This window comes from Canis lupus, chromosome 34 (genome assembly GCF_011100685.1).
Source record: "Canis lupus familiaris isolate Mischka breed German Shepherd chromosome 34, alternate assembly UU_Cfam_GSD_1.0, whole genome shotgun sequence".
Taxonomy (NCBI): domain Eukaryota; kingdom Metazoa; phylum Chordata; class Mammalia; order Carnivora; family Canidae; genus Canis; species Canis lupus.
The window spans coordinates 17576518-17601165 of record NC_049255.1 but is presented as its reverse complement, the minus strand read 5'-3'; the positions used below and the strand labels follow the sequence as shown (position 1 = coordinate 17601165).

Genomic DNA, 24648 nt, shown 5'->3' with positions numbered 1-24648 from the left:
TGTAAAACATCAGCAGACAGAAGTGTCTGCCCCGACCCCAGAACACCTGGGCCTTAGAAGAAGGACCTCTGAGGGCAGTTTGCTCTCTACTCTTACCACCCACTTCCAAGAAGTTAGATGCAATAAGGCTGAAGCACAAAAGGGAAAGTGAGCCCAGATAGGCCTGGATCTGGTCTCCCAAAGGCTCCAGGGAATTCTGAAGAGGGCTAGTGCTGAGGGACTGTGAATCTGACGGCATAAGGGAATCCCGCCTCGGGAGGCGCAAAGAGAAGGAGCAAGAGAATCATCTTATTGCCTTTATTCCGCTGACGGCCCAGCTGGCCCCACTGCAGGGCACAGGGCCAAGCTTTTACACGCTCACCCATGCTCTCTGTGCAGGCCAGTGCGTGCACAGACACACACGCACACACAGACACACACAAACACACTCACATACACATCCAAACTCTGGCTCTGAGAGTCAGTCTCTGGGGGGCAAGGGGCTACTCCTCAGCCTGCCCCTGCCTGCCCTTTTATGACAGCACCAAGGGCGGGGGTGGGGCAGGGCCCTCAGCCCCCAGAACAAGTCCCTGTGCAAACTGGAGGTGCCAGCTGGCTTCAGGATGGGGTGTCACATTTCCCCGTTCCCGGAGTCCCCTCCTCCAGTTCCCGAGGGAGGGACTACTCTGCCTACCTGGGGGGGCCAGACCCCTGCCAGGGCTGGGCCCGACAGAACCCAGGCTCATCCTCCACCTGACCCTGCCAGGACCTCCAGCACTGAAGAACAGTGAAGTCTGAGGTGGTGGGGATCCCCCACTGGAGAACAGGAAGGCCTGGGCCCTGAGGGGCTTGGGGAGGGGTCATCACCCCCTCTCCTAATCCATCTTCAATATGAAGAGGTTTGGGGCACACTTCCTGGGGCGGGAGCACAGGCCTGGAGAAGTCCCAGCTTGGGCCTTCCCCAAACTTCCATCTTCTGGGCCACAGCCTAAGGCCAGGCATCCAAAAGTCCAAAAGTCCAGCCGGCTGGTCAGAGTCCCTGCACGGTCCTTGGGGGGCACCCACCCAGTGGGAGTCAGGTATCAGACCTGCACGGGCAGTGTCTGGTTCATCTGCAGCCGCATGTCCTGGATACTGCTAAGGATCTTCTTCTGGTGCCCAGCCAAGGTGACCCCGATCCGAAGCAGGTCTCTGCAGATGGATCGAGGGCAGAGTCAATCCCTCTCCATCTGCCCACCACTCCAGGCTTTGCTCAGGGCCCCCTGCCTTCCCTCTCCAAATCTTAGGTACACTCACTCTGCAGTCATCTGAGCCACCAGGTCAAAGGTTGCAAACCCCGCACTGACGAAGCTCTCCTTGTACCGCCCCATCTTGATGGCATCTAGCCAGTCACCAACTGTCGTGAAAGTCGTGTAATCTGGGACCGTGCGGTCCAGGAGGGGCTGTGACATGCTGTGGGGAGGAGAGAGAGACTTGGTGAATCCTGATGGCAAGGGAAGGAGGGGTAGAATTGCTGGTCCAAGAGTAGAGCAGGAACGTGGGGCACCTGGGTGGCTCAGTTGGTTAAATGTCCAATTCTTGATTTTGGCTCAGGTCATGATCTCCGGGTGGTGAGGTCAAGCCCTATGTCCAGCTCCACGATCAGCAGGAAGTCTGCTTGGGATTGTCTCTCCCCCTCTCCCTCTGCCCCGCCCCCTCTCATACACATTCTCCCCCTACTCCCTCTCAAATAAATAAGTCTTCAGAAACAGAGTGGGAACAGAGGCTGAGATACTGACCCAGACTGGGCACTGGCAATGACCTTGAGGCTGGCAGCATTACGGATGAGCTTGTCCAGGGTGTTGACAATCTGGGAGAATTTGGGCCTGAGGTTCCGGTCCCGCACCCAGCAGTCCAGCATGAGCTGATGCAGTGCTGTGGGGCAGTCCATGGGTGGGGGCAGCCGGTAATCCTGCTCTACGGCATTGATGACCTGAAGAGAGAACAGGGAAACCTGGAGTGAGCCACCACTTGGCTCCCCAGCTGACTCCCATCCACCTGAGCACTCTGGCCAGCTCCACTCACATCCTGGTTGCTCATGTCCCAGTAGGGTCGCTCTCCATAGCTCATGACCTCCCACATGACGATTCCATAGCTCCAGACATCACTTGCAGAGGTGAACTTCCGATAGGCTATGGCCTCTGGGGCAGTCCAGCGGATGGGGATCTTCCCGCCCTGGTGGGGGGGGCACAGGCCCTTCACCCTATGACTCGGGGCTGGTCCCCAGCCCCAAGCCCCGGCCTGGTTGGCCCCGCCCCCGGGCCCCCTCCCAGCTGCTTCCTGTACCAGGGAGCTGGTGTAAGTAGGATCAGAGGGATCATCCTCCAGGAAGCGGGAGAGGCCGAAGTCTGACACTTTGCAGACCAGGTTGCTGTTGACAAGGATGTTGCGGGCAGCCAGGTCTCGGTGCACATAGTTCATCTCAGACAGGTATTTCATGCCCGCAGCAATGCCCCGCAACATGCCCACCAGCTGGATGACTGTGAACTGTCCATCGTTGAGCTGGAGGCAACAAGCAGGCTCAGGTGGGCCCATCACCTCCCTGCTGGCCCAGAGCTGCCCGACACCCTCGTGTCTGCTCCCCACCCACCCTCTCTAAGTCCTTGGAGACCATGCTTCACCCATCCCTGTGACTGTGTACAGAGTGCCCTGAAAACAAGGGGCCCACTGTGTGGCAGGTGTCTGTACAAAACATCCCAATGAACCCTGGTGAGGATCCAAATAGCTCTTACCACTCTCATTAAGTACAGCCTGATGTCACACAGGCAGCAGAGGGCAGAGTCGGGACAGGAACCTTGGTCCTCCTGGCTCTGAGGGCCTGGCTGTTTCCCTGCACCCTGCCACCTCAGTAAATATCTGTAGACTTGAGGAGGAGAGGGCCTGTCTAACCTTGTGGGAGGGGGTGGTTTGCCCATCTGCAGCTCTCTGGGGCAGGGGAGGGAGAGGGGCTAGGGGCTGGCTCTTACCCGGAGGAAAGAGTCCAGGGCACAGTTCTCCATGAACTCGGTGAGAATCATGACCGGCCGACTTTTAGTGACCACGCCCTCTAGTCGGATTATGTTCGGGTGGTCAAACTGACCCATGATGGAGGCCTCACTTAGGAAGTCCCGTCGCTGCCTCTCTGTGTAGCCCACCTTCAGCGTCTTGATGGCCACAAACACCTCTCTGCGGCCTGGCTGTTTCAGCCGACCCCGGCACACTTCCCCAAATTCCCCTGCAGGGCAGAGGGCACAGGTAGCAGCAGGTGGTTCTGGGATTGGCTCTGTACCCAGGGGGTGCTGGCCCCTCCCTGGGGTCACACCCGGCCTTTCCTCCCCACTGTGCCTCAGGGAACTCACCAGCTCCAATCACCTCCTCGATCTTGACACAGGACACATCGATCTCCTTGGCAAACTCCCGCACAGCCTCATTAGGGTCTTCGTAGGTAAAAGGGTCTATATACACCTTCATTCCAGGAGCAACTAGAGAAAGAAAAGGCGGGCATGAGAGGGACCAGATCTTCGGTCTGGGGTGGGGGAGAGGGAGGGAACTCCTCAGGCTGTGCCCTCAGGCCCAGGGTGCTGCCCCTCCCTCTCATCCCTGATGGAAGCACACTTCCCAGCCTCCCTGCTAAGTCTGCTCCCCGTTCCTCTCTGTGGGAGCCCCAACTCGCCCCTTCCCCATCCTCTGCACCTCATTCCCTCCATGGAAACCAGTGACCATAAAGGCTAGACACCTAGGATCCTTATTCTTCTTTCTCCCTCATCTCTCATCAGGTCAAAACCTCTCTCAGATAAGTCCCTCCCCTCATTCCCGCTGCCCCTGCCCTGGTTCAGGCCTTTAACACTCAAGACTATTGCAATAGTCTCCCAGCTGGGCTCTCTGCCTCTGGACTTTTCCCACCAATCTCTCCAGCATACCTGACTCCCTAAAACAATACTCACATTGTATTACTCCCCAGCTTGAGGGCCTTTCGGATTACCTATGGTGGAGTCAAGTCCAAACTCCTCTGCCTGCCTTTCACGACCCTCCAAGGACTGGCCACAGCTACTCAGCCTCACTCCCTGGCAGCTGTCAAATCCGTCTTCTCACTGCCCCCACAGTCGGGCACTCTCCCCACCCACCCACCCACCACCTTCCAGAGGCTCCTCTAGCCAAGGAATGCTCTCCTCCACCTCCTCTCTAAACCCTGTTCAACCCGCCTGGCTCAGCTCAGCCCAAGGCCACCTCCTCCAGGAAGCCCTCCTCTTTTCTGCACTCTCGCTGCCCTTTGTAACAGGAACACCCAGCTTAACACACTACATTTTTCTCTCATTTTCCCCCCATGCGTACGTATCTTGTCTTTCTCCTAGGATTAGCTGCCTCTGAGGAAAGGGGTCGCTTCTCATTCACCTCTGGTTCTAGCAGGAGTGAGGCAGGGGCTCAGGAAATGGAAGCAGGAGGGGCTATGCGGGATAGCAGTACACGGGGTGAAATCCTAGGCAGGGAAAAGGGTCTCTCCAAACCCTGCAGGGACCGGGGGAACTCTGGGGGGAACAGGATCAGGATAAAGAGACAAACTCACTGTACTGCTGCAGCTTCTCTGTGTATTCCGAATCAGAGCCATGCCGCTGCTTCCTGGAGGGGGCAGGGTGGAGGCGAGGCCTGAGACAAGCCCAACAGCTCCCTCTGTCCAGGGGACCCTTGGGCTCACAGGAGGGGCAGGGTGTGCAGTGGATGGCCTCCTGCCTGGTCCCGCAGGTAGCAGGAACAGCAGCTCCTGGGTCTCTGGGCAAGGGGCTCAGTGGACTTGGTCCCTGAGGGGACCTGCCAGGGGACGGGCAGGGGACAGGGTGAGGACATGTGCAGGACTAGAGAGGGCCTTGCCAGCAAGAAGTGCCTGCGCCCATCAGGGGCGTCTGCGGCATGTGCACTCTTGGGTACTCTGGGGCAGCTCTCGCCAGCCCTGGGGAGCAAGCCGGGCCTGAGAGTACCTGAGGCAGACGACAGCGATGACCACCACAGCTACCACGAAGACAAGCCCAGCTGTGGCAGAGCCCACAATGAGGGGAAGCTGCTCCTGGAGCTGCTGGGCACCAGAGCCTGGAGACGGGGAGGGGACTGGGTAAGTGGGGGGATGGGATGGGGAAGTATGGGTGTGTGGGAGCAGGTGCAGTGGGGTACACACCTCTCTCGCTTGTGGTCTCAAACTCAGCTGGACGGCTGTACTGTCCGTAGCCAGCTACAGTGCGGGCACGGACCTGGACCACATAGCGGGCGTCAGGCCGCAGCCCGTCCAGCTGCACCGAGTTCTTCTGGCTGGTCACCGTGGAGGCAATGCCCTCACTCTGCAACACCAGGAGAAATAAGGCACCTCAGTGGCCCTGAGGCCCACCAGCCCCTGCTGCCCCCGGGGCCCACCTGCGGCCATCTCAGTACCCAAGACCGTGCTCCCCAGGACCCCTGCCACCATCTGGGGGGTCATCTTCTCACCCCAAGGCCTCCTCCTTCTCCTGCCCCTCAAGGCTCTGACCTTCTCAAAGTACTTCATCTCATAGTCCAGGATGACTCCATTGGGCCGCTCTGGGGGTGCCCAGGACAGGGTGAGGCTGCTGCCCGAGCTGCTGTGCAGATGCAGTGTAGGCACTTCAGATGGAGCTGAGGGAAGAATGGGGGCAGGGCCTCATGATGGGCTCGGCGGGCCCTGGCATCCCTCCCCTGGTGGTCCCCAGGCAGGCCCCAGGCCACCTCAGCTCTGAGTGGGAGAAAATGACCCAGGCCCTACCCTCGCATGTCCCCTCCTCACCAGCCTGGTTGGTGGTGATGTTCACAGCTGCGTAGCGGGGGGGCAGAGGGCTCTTGCCCGAGACACCATTGACTGCCTGCACCTCAAAGGTATAGCGTGTGTGGGCCAGCAGATGGCTGATGTGCACCCGGCGCTCCGTCAGGCCCAGCTGCCGAGGCACGAACTCCACGTTGTCGTCACAGCGAGAGCAGGCTGAGGTGCCCCCGGCCCCAGGGCCCCCATGGCACTTCTTGCAGATGACATTGTACAGGAGGTCGTCCCGGCCACCCAGGTCCCGGGGCTCGCTCCACTCGAGGATCAGCGAGGTCTCGTTCACGTTGGAGATCACGCCCCGAGGAGGAGATGGCACCGCTGGAGGAAAGGTGGAGGGAGAGGGCAGTGAGCCGGACCCTAGCACCACCCTTCTACCCACAGCTCCTGAGGACTGCAAGCTGCTTCCTTGCTTTTGTCTCGACTTTAATAAGCAGAATGTCTTTCCTCCCCTTCTTCACTGGGGAGACTCTATTTAGCCTTCAAGGCTCAACCTGAGATGTCACCCCCTCTTGGAAGCCTTCCTTGATTCTTCTCCTTCCTGTCTTCTGCACTCCCATAACACAATTCCTGGGCATCCTTCCAGCCCAGCACTTAGCACATTATATGGTCATTATCTGTTTTCACATCTGTTTCTCCCACCAGGTTGCAAGTTCCTTTAGGACAGTGACTGTATCTTATTCTCTTCCACATCCCTGGCACCTGGCACAACGCCTGGCACCAAAGGCCAGCGCAGGGAGAAAGCAGGGCACTGGGCTGGCCTAAGGACTTGAGGCCCCCTCTACAGTTACGGTTGGGTCAGGAGAACAGCAGTTCTACACAGTGGAAGGAGCGAGGAACTAGATGTCCCAGCGGCTTCTGATGCCTGGCTAGGCGCTAGTCAGTGCTTATTCAATGCTGGTGGCAAGGCTGAGCCAGCTGACCTGGATTCTGGCCCAGGGCCAGTCACTTCTCAGCTGTGCCATATTGCACACAACGTCGAACATCCTCGGGCCTTGGTTTCCCTATCTGGAAAATGGGTATTTATAGCGATTGTTTAGGCCCCCAGACGGAAGGCCTGGAGTGGCACAGGATGAGGCCGTGAGTTCACTTACTGGTACAGGCACTGTCTGCAGAATCTGAATCTGCACGATAGAAGTTACTGTGGCAGGTGCAGATGCCGGCAGCCGGTGAGGTGGTGCGGCTGTTGGAGGGGCAGGGGAGGCAGGGCCCCTCTCCCTGCTTTGCCTTGTAACTCCCAGGGGGACAGGCTGCGGGGAAGAAGAGGATGGACATGCTCTTCAGATCTGTGAGAATCTGGCCCTCCCCCAGCACAGGTCTTGGCCCCTCCACCTCCTAGACTGTGGGGGCTATGCTAGGATTGCCTCACTCCATGCAGCTACAAAAGGCCCTTTTGCCCCGTGGAAACCCCACGTCAGCAGATTCCTCCCCGCCCCGGCCCCCCACCCCTACCCTGGGGCCTCACGGGCGAAGACGTCAGCCCCATCACCTGGGCAGCCTGGGCTTGTCGAGGCAGGGAAGAGAGAAGGAAGAGGAGGGGTGGGGAAGAGACCACTGGCAGGCTTGCAGCACCCTCTACTCTGCCAGGATGCCCCTGCCCCTCCCTGAAATTTGAGGAAAATCAGTCCTAGACCCTCGGGGCCTCCTCGGAACAGCCAGAGGGGGGCCTTGCTCCCAAAACCAGCCTCTCTCCCGACCTACCACCCACCAGGAGCAGGGCAGCAGCTCCTTTCTGCCCTTGGGCAGAGGTGGGGGCTGAAGAAGGCTGAGCAGATGAGAGAAAGACAGCAAGCAGGAAGGCTGGGGTCACCAGGAGTTCAGAGCCCTCAAAGCATCCTCAAAAGGCACCCCAGGCTGGGTGCCCAAACATCTCTTCTCAGTTTCCTCTCTTGCCATTCAGACTTGAGCCCTTGGGCCGGGTTGGGGGATTCCACATATCTATGACAGTCATTTAACTTATTATTCCAACTGGAATGTTCTGAGAGTGAAAGGGGCTGCTAATAATAACCATGTCATAACAAGCATAAGCCAGGACTGCCCCAGACCCATTAAAGCATATGGTCACTCTATCCATGTCTGACTGCTTCGGGGAGGTCATCCAGCATGGGGAATGCCCAGAGTTGGGGCTATGCTCTTCTCTGGGGTTTAATCTCCCCTCATGAAGGTGATATTCCACCCCAAGCTCTTTGGAGCCAGTGGGGGGAGGGGGCAGAGGCCAGGCCAGGCTGGTTGCTATGGGAACCAGCATGCATTTCCTGCCAGGGACCTGCAGAGTGTTAGCCCCTCTTCAGGCTGTCAGGCTCATCACCCCCACCCCCTTTCTCCACTTATGAAGAGGAAGTCTGGGGCAGGTTCCCATAGAGAAGTGGAGAGGGGCCGGGCAAGGCACTGTTCACCCTGCCATGACAACACCCAGAACGGAGGTGGGGTGGGCTGCCAGCCAGGTTGGGCAGCCAGTCCCCTCACACCTAGGGCTGTGTTAAGAGCCAGCCCCCACCCCTTAGAGTTACAGGCTGCAGGTGTCAGGGCATAAGGGCAAGAAGGCAAGGCCCTCGGCATCTTGCCCTGCACATAGTAGAGCACTGGACAAGGCTATAGCCCCAGCTCCCACATTCCCAGCTGTAACACATTGGGAGACTCAGTTTCCTTACTGGCAAAATAGGGGAGATAACGGGAATCTACCTTACAAGACTGTGATGAGGCTCAAATGAGAACCCTTCATGAATGGGTTTTATGGCTGGAAGTCTAGTACATCTTAAGGTCATAGGTGTCTTGGCAAGCCACCATGGACAAGCCTCCTAACCTCCTCCTGTATGAAAGGAGGACAAGAGAATCCCTGGCCCCACACATCCCAGGGATTCTAAGAGAGTCATGGCTGACACTTAGGTAGTACTTGTGTTGCCATGTCCCAGGCACTGCTCCAAGAGCTTCACATGCATTGACTCACTTAAGCCCACCACGAGTCCATAAGGGACCACCACCATTGTTCCCATCTTGCATATGAGGAATCTGAGGTTCAAAGAGTTAAGTAACTTGCCCAAGGTCCCACAGGTGCTGAGTGACAGAGTGAGGACTCAGACTTGAAGGACTGGGTCCCTGACCACTGGACTATAAATACTGCCTCTCAAGGAGCAGATGAGATCCCAAGGGTTGAGTGCCCACAAGCCCTAACCCCACGGTTCTGGGGCCCATCTAGTGCTTCCAGGAAGAAGTATCCACTCGGGGCCAAACAAAGCAGGCATCTCTGCTGACTGTCTGACTCTCTGAGAGGCATCTCCTTACCAAGGATTCTCCATGTTTCTCTTCCTGTCCCTTTAGTTTCTTTGTTTCCCCTTATTATTCTGGTGTGTCTCCTCATTTTCTCTCCTCTCCCTCCTTACACCATATTGCACTTGATACTCCTTTTCCCTTTCCTCCCTCTGCCTCAGGCCTGACGCCAGACCTCCTTGACTGGCAGGTGGGAGGCAGTAGGTGGCTTTGGCCCAAGTCCTCCCCTCCTCCCACCAGGCCAGTCCCCACTCACGGCGGCACTGGGATTCCTTGGCAGCTGGCTCATGGCCGGTGGCACAGGTGCAGGCTCCTACAGGCACCATCCATTCCCCATCGCCATTGCAGTAGAGCTTGAGTGGCACTGACACCTCCACAGCATTAGCAATGCAGGTGCCAGGGGCAATGACCAGAGAGGTGGGCTCAGCCCCCGTGAGGGTCTCAGGAAAGAGGGCGAAGCCCGCGGTGGTAGATGCACACTTCTTGTAGAAGGCACGCACAGAGATGAGTGACATGCAGGCACCCTGGTCCTGGAAGGCCAAGTAGAAACCGGCCTTGGAAAGTGGCCCAAAGCTTCGCACCTTGGTGTTGACACGGCCAGCATCAAGCCTTGAGAAGCTCTCATCGGGCGCGATGGTGTCCACCTTCACATAGGGGTTCTCCATCCAGAAGGGGGAGGAGGCTGAAGCCACATCACTGTCAGCCTCATAGTAGAAGAGGTTGAAAGTCTCTTTACAGGAGCCAGGGATGTTGGGGATGCTGTTGCAGTCACGCACGGTAAACTTGAGCTCCACATAGACGCGCTGAACCTCTCGCCGCCAGATGAACCCCGTGCGAAGCCAGTTGTTCTGGCTTGACTCTCGCACGTTACACACCTGGTACGTGCGGATGGGGTTCATGGCCTCATCGTAGCCACTCACCTCTTCCCACTGCGCAGTGAAAAAGACTGAGTGAGCACCAACATTTGCCAGGTGCTTTACCCCATGCCCAGATCTGTATTTACTTCACTGAGATGCTTCTGTGGTGTCGTGGCTGAGCATGCAGACTACATGGGTTCAAATCCCAGTTCCTGCTGTGTGACTATGGCTTATGTCACTTAACCTCCCTGTACCACTGTCTCGCCATCTGTAACATGGCAAGAATAAAGATGTATAGGGAATAAATAACTTTAAATGAATGACAAGCTTAGAGTGTTTGCGAATTACTATGGGACTGTTAGCTATAACGTTTGTTATTTTTAGGCCTCGGTTTCATTGCCTGTAAAATGGAGCTGATTGGATATAAATGAGGTGGTAGGGAATCAAATCGGTTTAATATATATAATGGGCCTGTAACAATGACCCATACAGAGCAAACATTCAATAAATACTGCCTATCGCTATCACATTTAACCTTCACTACAACTCCATGAGAAGATACATCTGTTGTCCTCACTCTATAGAAGAGGAAGCCAAGACTCTCAAAGGTAGAGACTTGCCCAAGGTCACACAGTCAGGCCTGGTGAATGAGGGCCTTTAACGCCATCCCACCACAGTGTTTCAGAGCTCAGTGTAGTTGTGAAGGCCAACTAGGGAGATTAATTAGGATATTTTGGAAATGTCAGAACTACAGGAAGCCCAGAAAACTGCCTCACTAAAAGTCACACAGCAAGTCAGAGATCTGGAGCCAAAGTTTCCTGGTCCCCAAGCCAGTGCCCTACCCAGGGACCCAGGAATGAGGGAGATGGTTGCAGAAGACATGTAAAGAGCTGTCAGGCAGGAAAGGGACGGTGACAGGCCAAAGGTAGGCTGAGGGATAGGCAGAGGGAAGATGGGGCAAAGATGGTGTGTATGGGGAGGAGGACACAGTCAGGCTGAAGGCTGAAAGGGTGAGAAACACCCATAGGCAAAGAAGGAAGGTGACAGGTGCCAAGGATGTGAACGGCACAGGAGGGGACAGTGATAGGCAGGGGGCAGAGGCAGCCCTTCTCCAGCCCTGAGCTGGAGCAGAATGGATGCTGAAGGAGGAAGCGGCCTACTTGACCAACCAACACTCAGGGGAGATGGTGGGAAAGGCTTACCCCACTTTCTGGATGAGATGTCCATGCCAACTCAGATGTCACCCATTTTGTGTCCATGAGGGTTTCTGGGAAGCAACAGAAGAACAAAGGTCAGAGGCCATGCTCGGGATGGGGAAAAAGAGGCTGTCCAGGAAAGGTCAGGACACCAGAGAATGATTCCCACCAGGCACTACCCCATCCCACCCCACCCCCAAGTCCTTGAAGCTCTCAGCTATCTTGCCCTGGAGAAGACCTTGCAGCCACCCCCAGAAGTGTCACAGCCCCAAAGACGTCAGGATGTCAGGTTGTCAGGTTATCAGACTGTCAGGTCATAGGCCAGTTGGAGGTGGATGTCTACTACTGACCCCTTGCCTGGGTTATAGAGGCAAGAGCCAGGGCCAGTTCACACACCTACAGGCTCTGCTAATCTCCACACAAAGAGGTAGCAGGCCCTTTATCCTGGAACAAAGGGCAGTATGCTTCAGACCCTGCTGCCCAGGCCTCCCCTGACTCCATTCTCAACACAAAGGCCCAGCACCACACATGCCTGGGGGGAATGGGAGGGCAGTTACAGGGCAGAGCCTGCTCCCACCCAGCCTCCTACTCAACCACCCCTGGAGAATGGGGCACAAATGCTCTTTCAGGGTGGGCTGAGGGGCCACCAAGACCCAGACCAGCTCCTTGCGAGCTAGTTCAGTTCTTCCTATAATCCTTGGATAAAGGTGCTGTTAGTATTCCCCTTCTACAGATGAGAAAACTGAGGCCCAGATAAAATAAATATATGACCTAAGGTAAAACTGCTAGGACTTTGGGTGAAGGGTTGAAAGGTAGCTGACTCCACCATTAACCCCTTAACTCAGAGCACTCACTATGAAGGGGAAGAAGAGAAGGAGGAACGGAGAAAACCTAGAAAGCTCCTGTGTATCCTTTAAGTCCCAATCCAGCTGTCACCTCCTCCAGGAAGCCTTCCCTGAACCATCAAATCAAGTTAGATGCCTTCCTCTGTACATACAGGGTCAAGGGCTTTGTCACAGCACTGATCCTGTTCCAAGCTTCAGTTTCTTTTTTTTTCTTTTCTTTTCTTTTCTTCTTTCTTTCTTTCTTTCTTTCTTTCTTTTTTTAATATTTTATTTATTTGAGAGAGAGAGCACGAGTAGGGAAGAGAGGGAGAAGCAGGCTCCCCACTGAGCAGAAAGCCTGATGCAGGAGCAATGCCAGTGCAGGTTTAACCGTGGGCTCGCTCCCAGGACCCTGGGATCATGACCTGAGCCGAAGGCGGACACCTAACCGACTGAGCCACCCAGGCGCCCCTAAGCTTTCAGTTTGCCCTTGCTCAGCCATAGGAGGGGTCCATTAATGTTTCTGACATAAACTCACTGCTCTAGGAATCAGGCTCTGGGTTCTGGCTGGGCAACTTTGCTCTCTCAGAGGAGAGAGATGCCAACTCCTTTCTTACAGCCCGGGAGACAGTTCTGCCCCCTGCCCCCTGCCTAGGAGGAGAAAGACCCAGACCCCATGGGTTCCAGGCTTATGGCCTTCACTGGCTTCCTGCAGTCTGGGTCCGAGTTGAGGATGGTGGATGAGGCAGCTATGGCCCCAGACTCTCATGTGAGGCAAAGGGGGAGCAGGGCTTCCATCAGAGGTGGCTGGTCCCTGGAGGGCCTGGCTGCGGGGCGAGCTGTCCCAGCCTCATTGCTGCCAGCCTGACAGGCCCCTCTGGCAGACAGACAGATACGGACATTTGGGACGGGGGTACAGGAGGCAAGGAGAGGTGGACAGAAACGGGGGCCCAGAGACAGGCGGGGAGAGAGGCGCGGAGCAGGGGCCTCGCTGAGGCGGACGGTGGGCGGCCGCGCTGGAAGGATGCGCAGAGCGGCTGGCGCGGCCCAGACAGCGCGGCGGCCCGCTGAGGACTGCAAAAGACGGTGAGGTGGACAGACAAGGAGGACCAAAGAGAGACCGGGAGGGAGGCTTCCAAGCAGCCTCTTCCCCAGCCGGCAGCCCAAGTATTCCTGTCCCCGGAGCCCGCGGAGCCCAGCGCGCCCCCTCGCCCCACGCCAGCCAGTCCGCCCGCTTGTCTGCCCGCCGCCCGCCCCCCGCCCCCCCAGCAGGCAGGGGCTCCCACCGCTCCCTCGAGCTGCCTCCCTCCTCCCTCTCCCTCACTTCCTTCTGCTCAGCCTGTGCCAAACCCATCTGGAACTGTTTAAACCCAAATATTCAGCCCCCTCCCCCCTCCAGCCAGATTCCTCCACAGTTTAAAACAAGCCCAGTGCTGGCTCTGGGAGGACCGAGGGGAGGGAGGGGACGGTGCGGAGGGGGAGGGGAAGGGGAGGCAGCGGGGAGGGAGGCTCTTCATTTCTGTTTAATTTCTGGGGAGCGGGAGCGGGAGGGGGCGGGGATCAGCCCTTGGCCATCGCTCAGCCTTGGCCATCGCTCAATCTCGGCACATTTTTCCCATTAATGAGGAGAGGACTTGGATTTCGAGTCATGTGTGCCCGAGGAGGGGCTCCGGTCACCCTGGTGGGGAGGGGGCTTGCTCTCTGGGGAAGGGGAGGGGTCTGCTCCCTTCAGCAAGAGGGAGACCCTGGGGTGCCCGTGTCCCAGCCTTAGGAAGGGCCTGGAGGGGGTCCCAGAATCCGTCTGTCTGTGCCACAGGGACCCAAACCAACAGATCCCACCTTTTCTCTGCTATGTGTGCGCCCTGTATGCATGCAAGCGTGTACACATGCTGGGGTAAAGGATATGAGGAACAGGGGACAAGGACGAAAGAGGACAGAGTAAGCAATCTCCAAACTCCCCAGCTGCCAATCGCACCCCCATCCTCCTCCTCTGCTGGAGGGAGACCAGAAGGCAGACAGCCGCTCTCTGAGACAGGCCCTAGAGTCAGGCCAGAAACCCCACCAGCCCCTGAAAAGCGAGCAGGGAAGTGGACAGCAGGCCAGGGGGCTCTCTGGGACCGGGGCTTCAATGCTCAGAAGTGAACCAGCACCCCTTTCAGGTTTCCAAAGGGCCCCAGAGAACAGCCACGTGGCGGCGGCTGTGCAGCTCTTGCCTGTGCACAAATACACACAGGCACAAGCCTTCCCCAGTTCGCGGTGGCTGGGCTCATTCTCTGCCACAGGGGCCAAAGAATGACAAGTCAACACATATGGTGGACAAAAAACACACAAAGCCACAGCCGCCCGCAAACACACACACACACACACACACACACACACACACACACACACACGGCTTCATACTCAGCCATAGCCTGTCTTTTTCAGACACAGATGCATATGGTACAAACAGATGAGTGTTCCTTAGACATTCATATACAGTGACTCCTTCCTATGCACAGATTTGGCTTGCCTTAGGCAAACACTCACTCTTACAGTCTTCATGTGTGCATATTTCCAGAGACATATGCATACATGGAGGGCACGCACACCCAACAGTACAGTCTCCTTACACACCCGACTGCACACAATTGCCAGCCACCAGTCACAGTCTTGGGCGTAGTCAGGTGCAAACATAAACACCAGTTTCTCTATACAGACTCAATGATGTGCTCTTACACAGTCACACACAACTGGCATCAGCTACACGCCGATGCCCATTTGCACTCAAACACACCACAGGAGCATGCAGATGCAGTATTAATATCAATATCTACAGTTTGCATAAAGCCTCAGAGGTGCATCCTCCATGCACACGCAACGTGCACACACACATATTGCAAGCATGTTCTTTCTATGAGAGGAGTCTTCAGGTGGGGTGGAGGAAGGCTAGGAGAAGGCAGTGTCTGCTAAGAAAGCAGAGGTACTGGGCCAGTCCTGGCCAGAGGTACAAGGAAGGAGCAAGCCCCAGACCTGCTTCCTGTGGCCCTGGCCTAGGCGGGCACTGTCACTGGTCACGAGGCTGGAGGTGGGGTAGGGGCATGAAGATGATTCTAGGTGTGGCCGGGTGTGGCCTCTCCAGGTGCAGTCCCTGCCCAAGCAGCAGGCCACTTCCCTGCCAGCACAATGGCACTGTCCCCAGCACTGAGGCCTCGGAGAGAGGTGGCATTACGAAGAGCTTTGGGCAACACTTCCACATGTAAGTCGGGCACCCGGGAAGAGAATATCGTGAGTACCCAGCCTGCATCTGAGGCCCTCGTTGGGCAGCCCTGGTGCAGAGGCACCAGCTGGGAACCTGCCACCAGCCCTGGTGAAGGGCCAGGTACACACAGCTTTATGAAGCTGCCAGACCCCACAGCACCTCATGTCCCAAGTCATACAGGGCACACTGCTCTGTGTCAGTGAGTCCCAGGAAATCCAAAACCTCCCGAGACAAAAGCAAGAAGCCCAAGTTCCAGATTAGGGACTTTAAGGGGGTGGGGAAGGTCAGGCTCCTGGGCTGAGCCAGTGGAGATTGCAGGGGCAGGCGGGGCAGGTGGATAGAGGGGTAGCGTCCAGACATGAAGGCGCACAGCCCTGCCTGCAAAGAGAGGGAGGGAAGCCCAGGCCAGCCCTGAGTTGGTCCCCCTCCTCCTTGATGGGGCCCCCACCTCGGCCAACCAACCCAAGGGATCTGTCCCATCTTCTCCCACCTTGCCCCTACCCCGTGTGTCAGCGTGTGTCCATGCATGTGCCAGGCCACACACTCAGGGTGGTCGGCCAGAGGAGGAAGGGGATTGGGGTGGGGGGGGAGGCTCCTCCTATGGGACCTGGAAGAGCCTAACTCACCTCTCCCTTTCTCCACCCATGGCCCCTTAGCCCTCGAATCGGGGATGGAGAGGAGGAGAGCATCTCAAAACAGAGAACACATTTTGTTTTCCATTCTTCCCCTCAGATCGTGGAGATTTATAATTAAATAAACCTGAGAGGGAGAAGGGAGGAGAAAGCACAGAGCAAGGAGCCCAGATGCCTCCGCGTTCATCCATGCCCCCACCCTAGGCCTGGCCTTAGCAGCCAGCCAGGACGGATGGACAGCTAGCCCTTCTGTGAGGCCTCTGAGCCCTTCCTGGGACCCCAGCCACAGTGGGGCTGCCTGGGGGTCTGGGGGCAGAAGGCAATAGATCTGGGGTCAGGGCGGCCCTGGGGGGGGCGGGGGGGCCTCTCCCACCCCATCAGGTGCCCAGCTGTACCCAGTCTCCCTCCCTACCCCCAACCCCCCCAGCTGCCCAATCCCGACAAACCAGTTTGACTCAGCACAACAGGCAGGGCTACAATTTTCAAACTATGCAGGCCTGGTGATTCAGCCTCTTCATGCTGTTTAATTAGTGTAAGGCCGGGTGGCGGAGGCCTTGCCCACGGCGGCTTAGGCTTTAGCTCCCTGCCGCTGAGGCCATAGAGACGGCGGCCGCGGTGGCAGCAGTTCTGGCTACAGGGAAGGCAGTGACGTGCAAACTGGTTCCCCCAAATACCTGCCACTGCCCTTCAGTGGCAGCTCTGAGGTGCCAGCTCATGACAAACAGGGACGGGGTGGGGGCAAGGCGGGGGGGTGTGCACCAGAGGCAACTCTACAAGTGAGCCAGCCACAGAAATCCCAGGCCTGGTGTCCCCTGTCAGCTAACACCCCCTCAGGGGCCACTGCTGCCGCCCCTGAGGGGGAGACGGACTCACACACCGCCTCTTCACCTGCCCGCCAGGTGCCAGGTGCGCTGCGGTGGCCACTCAGCTTAGCCCAGCTTGGCCGGGAGGGTGCCGACCTGTCCCTTCCTCTTACATCTGGCAGCTCTTTCTCTTTTCTCGAAAGGGTGGGCTCTCGGCAGACCTCCCCGTCCTATCTGAGGTGTAAGTAACCCCGTGGCCCAGACATCCTTCCTCATCCCACGCCTGTTCCTGGTCTGCTCACCTTCCGGTCCATGGTCCTGAGGGGGAGAAGGGATCTTGGCTCAGGGGACTGAGAAACACTACCCGAAAGGAAAGTGAGCAACAAGGTGGCCCTGTTTCTCTCTGACTGAGGGCAAATCTGAGGGCGATCTGTGTATGTTTGCGGGGCGGGGGGGGGGGGGGGGTGGAGGGCAAGTAATCAGAGGGTAAAGGAAGGGGGGGGGTTCTTCAACCAAGGAGGACAAGCAAGGACCCTGGCTCCATCCTCATGGAAAACTGATGAGGCCCTTGGATGCAGTCCAGGTGGACGCCAAGAGTGTAGGGAGTAGAGCAATCAGGCGGACCCATGAGGTAACAGCACCGACAACTCAGGCCTAAATGTAATGGCCCCCAGAAGCAGAGAGCCAAAAGGCTCCCCTAGGTCCAGGGCAAACTACATCCCGGCCAAGCCAAATGGAGGGCTGGAGCAAGGAGCCTGGGTCCCCTGCCTGTAAGGCTTGGCAGTGGTGCGGGTCCTAGGTAGCCCTGCCCGCTGGCCACAGTGCAGGACCACCAACTCTCCCCACCTCAGCCTTCGAGCTCCAGACAGGGCTGGGGGGTGGGCAAGACACTGAGTCAACTGTCCCCCACTTAGCTCTCATCCCATCCCATTCCACCCCTCCCAGAGCTGAAATGAGCTGGAAGTCGGGAGACAACTTTCTCTACAGGCCAACCTTCCCACCCCCCATCACCCAGTCCTCTAACCTCTCTCCAGCAGGGCAGGCACACCCCAATTTCACTTCTGCCCCTCCCCAAAGAGCAGACCCTAGGATAATGATAATAGCAGTTAATCCTCGAATAATAATGGCTGTGTGCTGAGCACCCCGCACGCATTAAGGACTCAACCTTCACTATAACCGGAGGATAGTGGGTACTATCTCTATCCCATCTCACAACGAGGGAGGAAAGAGAGTGGGGAGGCCTACCTGGCGGGGGGGGGGGGGGGGGGGGGGGGGGGGTCTGCACACCAAAGCATCTCTATTTTTCCTTTCATTCTCCCACACACAAACTGAAAACCCTAAGGTCTGAGGTATGGCGAAAGCAAAGGAACCAGAACAAGCCACATACGGAAGGCACTGCTACTTCCTAGGGGCACCCTGCACTGGCCTGGCCCGGCCACCACCCACCCACCCAGCCAGGGAATAGCCCCCGGATACAGCTGAGGGGGGAAGGAGGGACAAGGTTGGGGCCCTGCTGTCCTCTCTGTGTTGCTCCTGCTCATCAGTTCTCTGCCTCCCACTCAGCCCCTCAGCTCTTTGGCCCGGAGGCCTGGATGCCAGCTCCCAGTGATGGCCTGCTCTGAGGGTCTAACAGATTGTGAGGGGCCAAGAGGAAGAAGAAAGGGAGGAAAAGGGGATGGGAGGAAGGAACGAGCCTCTCCAGGTAGCCCTTACTCACCTGACCCAAACCTCACCCCTTCCACCCCACTGTCAGCCCCAGCACCCACCACACCTGACAACAAGGGCCCTGCGCCTGTGTCGCCTCTCCTGGGCTAAGACAGAGTCACAGACCTGGGAACTCCAACAGGCTCCCTGGCTCACACCCTTGAGGCAATCAACAACAAAGCCCCACACTGGTTTCTCACGCCTGAGATCCTATCACACGCATGTGGGCGCGACCTCAGTGTGTCTGCTTGGATTTGCATGTGTCCACCCGTGTGAATCGGTCTGTCAGCACCGGTGGGCTCAGAGATAAAAGGGGGTGGGGGTTCACAGGAACACTGTACCCATAAAGAAAACTGGAAAGCACCAGAAGATGCCTTTCTTTCAGAACTGTGTGCTTTTTCTTTCCTCCCAACCTTTAAGTTTACCAGTTGTGAACATACAAACCAACCAAGTTACACAGGATTCATATTTTTGTTCCTGTACTAAGTGACTAGATCTGTTGTTAAAGCCGCCAAAAAAGAAGTACTGTCTCTATTCCAATTACCCCCAAATGTCTGTGGTGTGCTTCCCTCCACATGACGGAACGTTTTTCTTCTCTCATTTAACGGCTCCAAAATTTTTGGAAACTCTGTGTATGTGTGTGTCTATTGTTTGTGACCAGTGTCAGTGCCTCCCCAAGGCCTGGGTCGAGGGGCCTGTGTGTGAGCTCTCCGGCCAGGGCCCACAGCATCCTGCTCAGCCAAGCACAGTCACTTGGAATTTGCAGCGACCCCCTCGGCACCGTCTGGGTAGGTGTCACACAACCCGATGAGAAACTCAGCCTTTTCCCACCGGCAAGTGGGGCAAACCCCAGAACTTCGGGGGTGCAATGGGGACCGGAGCGCTCGGGGTCCTGCCAGAGGGCGGCCGACAGCCGCAGAGCCGTGCGCACCGCCGGGCACGCACACCTCGTGGGTGACCCGCGCCCCATAAACCGTAAACAATAACAGGCCCCCGCCTCTGCACCCCCGCAGCCCTCCCCCGACAAGGCGGGGTGCGCGCGCTCACACCTCTCGCGGTGCGCTCCAACGGGCTCCCCCCCACGCCGCCCCTCCACCTGGGGGCCCCCACACTGGCTCGCCTCCCCGGGCCGCGCTGCGGTGAGCGCGGGGCTCTTCTCCCCCACGAGCTCGCAGCGCTGCCGGGACTTTCGGGGGCCGCCCGGGAGCTACAGCGCGCGTCCGGCGGGCCTCGGAGTCGGCGGCGCCGGCGGGGCGGGTCCGGGGGCGTCCTCCGCGCCCCGTCCTCGGCCCGCGAGCGGCGCGGGGGCCGCAGCCTCCTCCGACGGGCGCGCAGCCCGCAGCTGAGGCGCACGGCGGGTGCTCCGCGGCCCACGCTCGGGCGCCCCCGGCCCGGGAGCCCCGCTCGCGCCCCCGACGCCGCTCACCTTCCAGCGCCCGGCAGCCGGCGGGCAGCAGCAGCGGCAGCAGGAGCAGCGGAGGGAGCAGCGGCAGGAGCCCCGGCGGCGGCGGCGGCGGCGGCGGCGGCCGGGCTCGGGCCATGGCCGGGGCGGGCTCCGGGAGCCGAGCCGGGCCGCGCCGGGCCGCGCCGGCGGGGCTGGGGGCACCCGGGGGAGGGTCCGCTCGGCGGGCTCCGGGGATCGCTCGCCCACGGTCGCGGCAGATCCCGGCAAGCAGAGGGCGCGATCCAGGCGGGCGGCTCCGGGACCGGGACCGGGACGGAGGCGGCGGCCCGAGCCCGGCGATGCTGCGGGGATGCAGGCAGGTCGGACCCGCGGGAATCTGGACGGACCGGTCCAGGAGGATCCCGGGCGCTGGAGAGCTCGGAGCGGAGAAGTCCGGGAGGCGGGCCGGGGCGGGAGGGCGCAGGCGGCGGTGGTTCGGGGCACAGTTATCTGGCGGCCTGCGCGGGCCCGGCTGGGCTCCGGGGCTCCGGGTGCGCGCGCCGTCCGGGGTCCGAGCAGGGATCTCGCTGCGCCGCTCACGTACTCACTTCTGCGGTGCCGGGCGCGGGGCTGCCGCTCTGAGCGAGAGGGGCGGGCCCGGCCTCCTGCCGGTCAGCGCCGTGGCCCCGCCCCCAGCCGCGGGCCGCCCACTCCGCGGCCGCCAGGCGCGCGGGTTCGGCCTCGGGAGCTCCCGGCTGGAGCTCGGTTGGCGGCGTCTCCGTCGGGCCCACCTTCGGGGTCTCCGAAGCCTGGGGTGGGCGGGGCCACGAAAAAGATGAATTAGATTGGGCGGAGCGATGCTGTCCATCAGAGGGAAACCCCGCCTCCTCTTTCCCATTGGCCAGCAGTAACCGAACCTGAGTCCGAAGGGGTGCCGGTCACATACAACGAGCTGAGGGCGCCCCCCTGTGGCCGGCAGGCGCCCGGGGACGCCCCCACGTGGCTGGCTTCTCCAGGCACTTCCCCAGCCCCTACACTGCGTTTACCGAGGGAGCCCCCGCCATCCGCAACACATCCTGCGACCAGGGCCTTCTGCTCTTTTATTCGTCCATTCACTCATTCCGCCGTTCTTTGAGCATCGACTCTCTCACGGCTGGTGCTACAGCAGTAGAGGTTTGGGGTCCCTCGGAGCTAGTTTAGTGATGGAGGCAGGCGTGAAGTCACAGCAGAGTGTAACAGGTCTTATCATGGAGGAAAGACAGAGCTGTTAGGGGACGTATGAGGGGAATGGCTATGTCTGGCCCTGAGTAAATGATATTTCAGCTGAAATATGAAAGATGAGTAGTAGGTGAAAGATGTGTGTTTGGAGACAGCGTAGGGGTGGGGTGGCCTTTTCAAACACAGCAGTCGCACTTTGTGTGAGGTCCCAGCGGCAGGAGAAGCTGATAAGCTCTTGAGGAATCTGAAGAAGTTCAGAATATCTTGAGTGTAGGGGGAGTTAGAGGCTGAAAGGAGCTGTAGGGGACCAGAGGAATTGTTTTTAAGGCTCATGAGGCCTTCCTGAGAGCTGGAGCATGAAGCAGAGGCTTTGCCTTATGGGATTAGCATGGCTGCTCTGCCAAGTAGCAATGAGGCAGGCAAGGGTAGAAATAGAGAGATGGAGAGGAAGCTGTGCAGTGGCCAGGTAGGGGAAGGTGATGGTTTAGAGTAGGTTGGAGGCTGTGGGGATAAAGAAAAGTGGGCAGGTCTAAGTTGTTTTACGAGGTAGAATTCATGAGATTTGTGACAGTGGTTGAGAAATATGTGGTGGTTGGAGCCATCGAGGAGAACCCCTGGGTTTCTGGATTGGCAATGAACATCTACCCCATTTGCTCAACAAATATTTACAGCATGCAACAAATACTCTGAAACAATAGGTCTTGTTTATTAAGTGGTAGATGTTATTATAAACTCATTTTACAAACAAAATTAACATCTAGAACGGCTTGGTGACTTGCCCAAGTCATAGTGCAAATAAGTGACAGGGGTGGGATTTGAATCTAGGACTATATAGCTTTTAGACTCCCTCATCCCACTTCATCAGAGACCTTAGGATCACCTAGGTGCTCAGAGGTGCTCAGAATCCTGCACCATCCATTCCACCTTGGATCTTGGGACTCAGAATCTCTGGGGTATGGGCCCCAGGATCCTGCATTTTAAGTAAGCATTCCAGATGCTTCTGTTACATGCTGAAGTCTGAGAATGACTATCACCACGCAGCCTCTCACTGTCCTAGCTGGAGAAAAACATCCCTCCATGGGACCTCTGACCTTCCCTAGCTACCCTAAGATTTCTGGTGGGCAGAAAGTAAGAGATCAGACTCTAGGTGCCCTCAGAAACGAGATGATCATACTCAGTCCTCTGATCATGCAGTGCCTTAGTTCCAGGGGTGGAAGCTCCATTACAGGAAATGAAGTCATGGATCTGGTGCTTGAAGACATAGCTCTGAAAGAGGCCTATCCTCCCAGCCAGAGACAGAGGTAGGTGTGGGTACACAGGGCTGGGGGAAGGGCTGCCATGGGACAGAGACCCAGATCCCACCTCAGCCTCCCAAGCACTTTTGCCTCCAGACCAGCTCTCAAGCACTAGAGACTCCTAACAACATTATTCAAGGCTCTAGACCACGGAAAGGATCTGAAGCTCTTCTTGAGCAACTCTCCCATTGTAGAGCTAGAAAGCTTGAGGCCCAGAGAAGACTGTTTGCCCTCCCGTCTCCTCTGCCCTGGGGTGCTGGTTGGCATTGGGCAGTGTAGTATCTTGGCAGGGGGCCTGGCAACAACACCTCTCAGCCGAAGCCCTGCTCGTTGCAAGGCGGATCTGTGAGGCTGGCACTCCTGTTTGCTCAGCATCTGTGCCAGGCGAGGCCTCGCCCTGGACAAACACAGCCTGCTGAGCGGCAGGCACCAAGCTCCTTTGTTCTTGGGCCTGATAGCAGGGCTAACAGGTAACAGAGGGCCCGTCCTCACCGGATGCTGGCACCATGGTTCCCACGGGAATGCTTTTTGATCAAGAGGCCGACAGGCTGAAGGGCACCCAGGTACTGGCTGCAATAGCCTGGGGCAGGAAGGTGACCACCTGGCAACAGAACAGACGTGAGAGGGGAGCAGGTGGAGGGATGAGGACCAAAAGCCAGGCCAGATAAGGAAAACTGGGACACCTCCATCTCTTTGGGGCTAGGTGGGCGGAGCGTCCTAACCTATCTTTCCAGGCTGAGGAGGTGCCAAGGAACCCAGGGAGCAGGCTCTGACCTTTGATTTGGAATGAAGGGAAAATGTCCAGACTGAGGTCAAGGTTCCACTCTCTGAGCGCATCTTCCTTTGCCCATTTGAAACTAGAAGGAAGCTTAATGTAGAAGCAAGAGCTTGCTGAGACCTGGGTACAAACCCTGGCATGGTCATTCACCAGCTGGGATGGATACTAGTGATGAGAAGCTGAACCTTCCTGAGTCCAAGCATCCGCCGGAATGAAGGTGGGATGATGATCACACCTCCCTTGCAAGCATACTGTGATGCTCTGGCCACAGGGCCAGGAGCCCAGCAGGTGCCTATTAAATGGTCCCTTTGATAATTAATACCCAGTCCCCAGAACCTCTCTGGAAATGCTATCAGTTTGGGGACAACTAGAGGGATGACTATGAATGGAGTTGGGGCTTAATGCCCCCTGTGGCTGTGAGCAACTTCAGATTCTCTTTTAAAAAGATAATAGGGACACCTGAGTGACTCAGTGGTTAAGTGTCTGCCTTTGGCTCAGGGCCTGAGTCTCAAGTCTCAGCATCAGCTTCCCCTCAGGGAGCCTGCTTTTCCCTCTGCCTGTGTCTCTGCCTCTCTCTGTGTGTCTCTCATGAAGAAATAAATAATATCTTTAAAAAAAAAAGATAATAAATGTGTGTCCCTGGGTTTGTGGGTTGGGGCTTGTTGCAAGAAAGTCGAAACTGGAAGAACAGAGCTTGGGGATAATAAATGATGGTGGGATTGATTTGATAAGTGCTTTTTGGGCTCTGATCGAGGACCAGGGTGGGGGCAAGTAGACCACAGGCAAGAGTCGGTGATGACCAGGCTGATTGTAGCACAGTGGTCTGAGCAGCAGCGGGGATGGTCATTTGCAGGAAGAGAGTAAAGACTTGAGGAGGAACAGTTTGGTTGGGGAGGTACTGGGGGATGAGGACTGAGAGTGTCATTTTGGACTGGCTAAGTTTAGGAGGCCGGTTAGATACCACATGTGCACATCAAGCAGACAGCTAGCTTCATCACTCCCACCTCCTCCACTGACTCCCTCCTTTGTCATCTACACAGCCTCAATTCTGGCCTCTCTCTGTCCCTTGGAGGCATGACCTCAGGGCCTTTGCACTGGCTGTTCCATCTGCCTGGATGCTCTTTTCTCAGTTCTTACAGAGCTGCCTTCTCTCAGAATTTAGGTCTCTGCTTAGATGTCACATCCCTGCCCACTCTGATTTCCTCCTTCGTCCTCCACACCATCACTGTCTAGCCTGTTGCACTGTTTCATTTCCTTATACTATTGAGCACTAATTGAGATTATACTATTTAGTCATATGTATTTACATAATTTACATGTGTCTTGTCTGTCTCCCCTTCTAGAATGTAAGCTTCCTAAAAGCAGGGGCTTGCCTTATTTAACCAATGAATCCCTGGTGTAAGGCCCAGTGCCCTGCATGAAGTGGCCTCTCAATAACAATTTACTGACCAAGTCCATAAGTATGGCCAACACATGGTATTCATGCTGCCACTTCTTCTTCCCAAGACCTTGGCGGACATTGCTCATTGATTCTGAACTCTTTCCTTAGCATGACGGTGCAGACAGCCCTTGTCAATCTATCAGGGTTGGCACAGGAAGTCAAACTTACCTGTCATTCCTGTAGTGGACAAAAGTCC

The 24648-nt window shown here is 57.3% G+C and overlaps 1 protein-coding gene across 1 annotated transcript; it reads right to left on the bottom strand.

Moving 5' to 3' along the window:
- Positions 1-283: 283 nt before the first annotated feature.
- On the bottom strand, positions 284-20338 carry EPHB3 (EPH receptor B3). The gene is made up of 16 exons (XM_038583600.1): positions 19763-20338; positions 11139-11203; positions 9336-10008; positions 6907-7062; positions 5783-6133; positions 5510-5634; positions 5165-5324; positions 4971-5079; positions 4562-4614; positions 3357-3479; positions 2985-3232; positions 2305-2520; positions 2044-2193; positions 1758-1951; positions 1276-1431; positions 284-1170 (listed from the first exon to the last, which is right to left on the bottom strand). Exons 1-16 carry the CDS (start codon positions 19875-19877, stop codon positions 1062-1064), a joined length of 3003 nt encoding a protein of 1000 aa, XP_038439528.1. The 5' UTR covers positions 19878-20338; the 3' UTR covers positions 284-1061.
- Positions 20339-24648: the final 4310 nt, after the last annotated feature.

Bases quoted from the DNA above. Each gene is read 5' to 3' on its own strand.
- EPHB3 (XM_038583600.1), bottom strand. From the start codon at position 19,877: ATGGCCCGAGCCCGGCCGCCGCCGCCGCCGCCGCCGCCGCCGGGGCTC. The intron at 6,134-6,906 runs GTAAGTGAACTC...CCTTTCCTCCAG, and splicing joins TGCAGACAGTGCCTGTACCA to CGGTGCCATCTCCTCCTCGG. The intron at 2,521-2,984 runs GTAAGAGCCAGC...TGTTGCCTCCAG, and splicing joins CCCTGGACTCTTTCCTCCGG to CTCAACGATGGACAGTTCAC.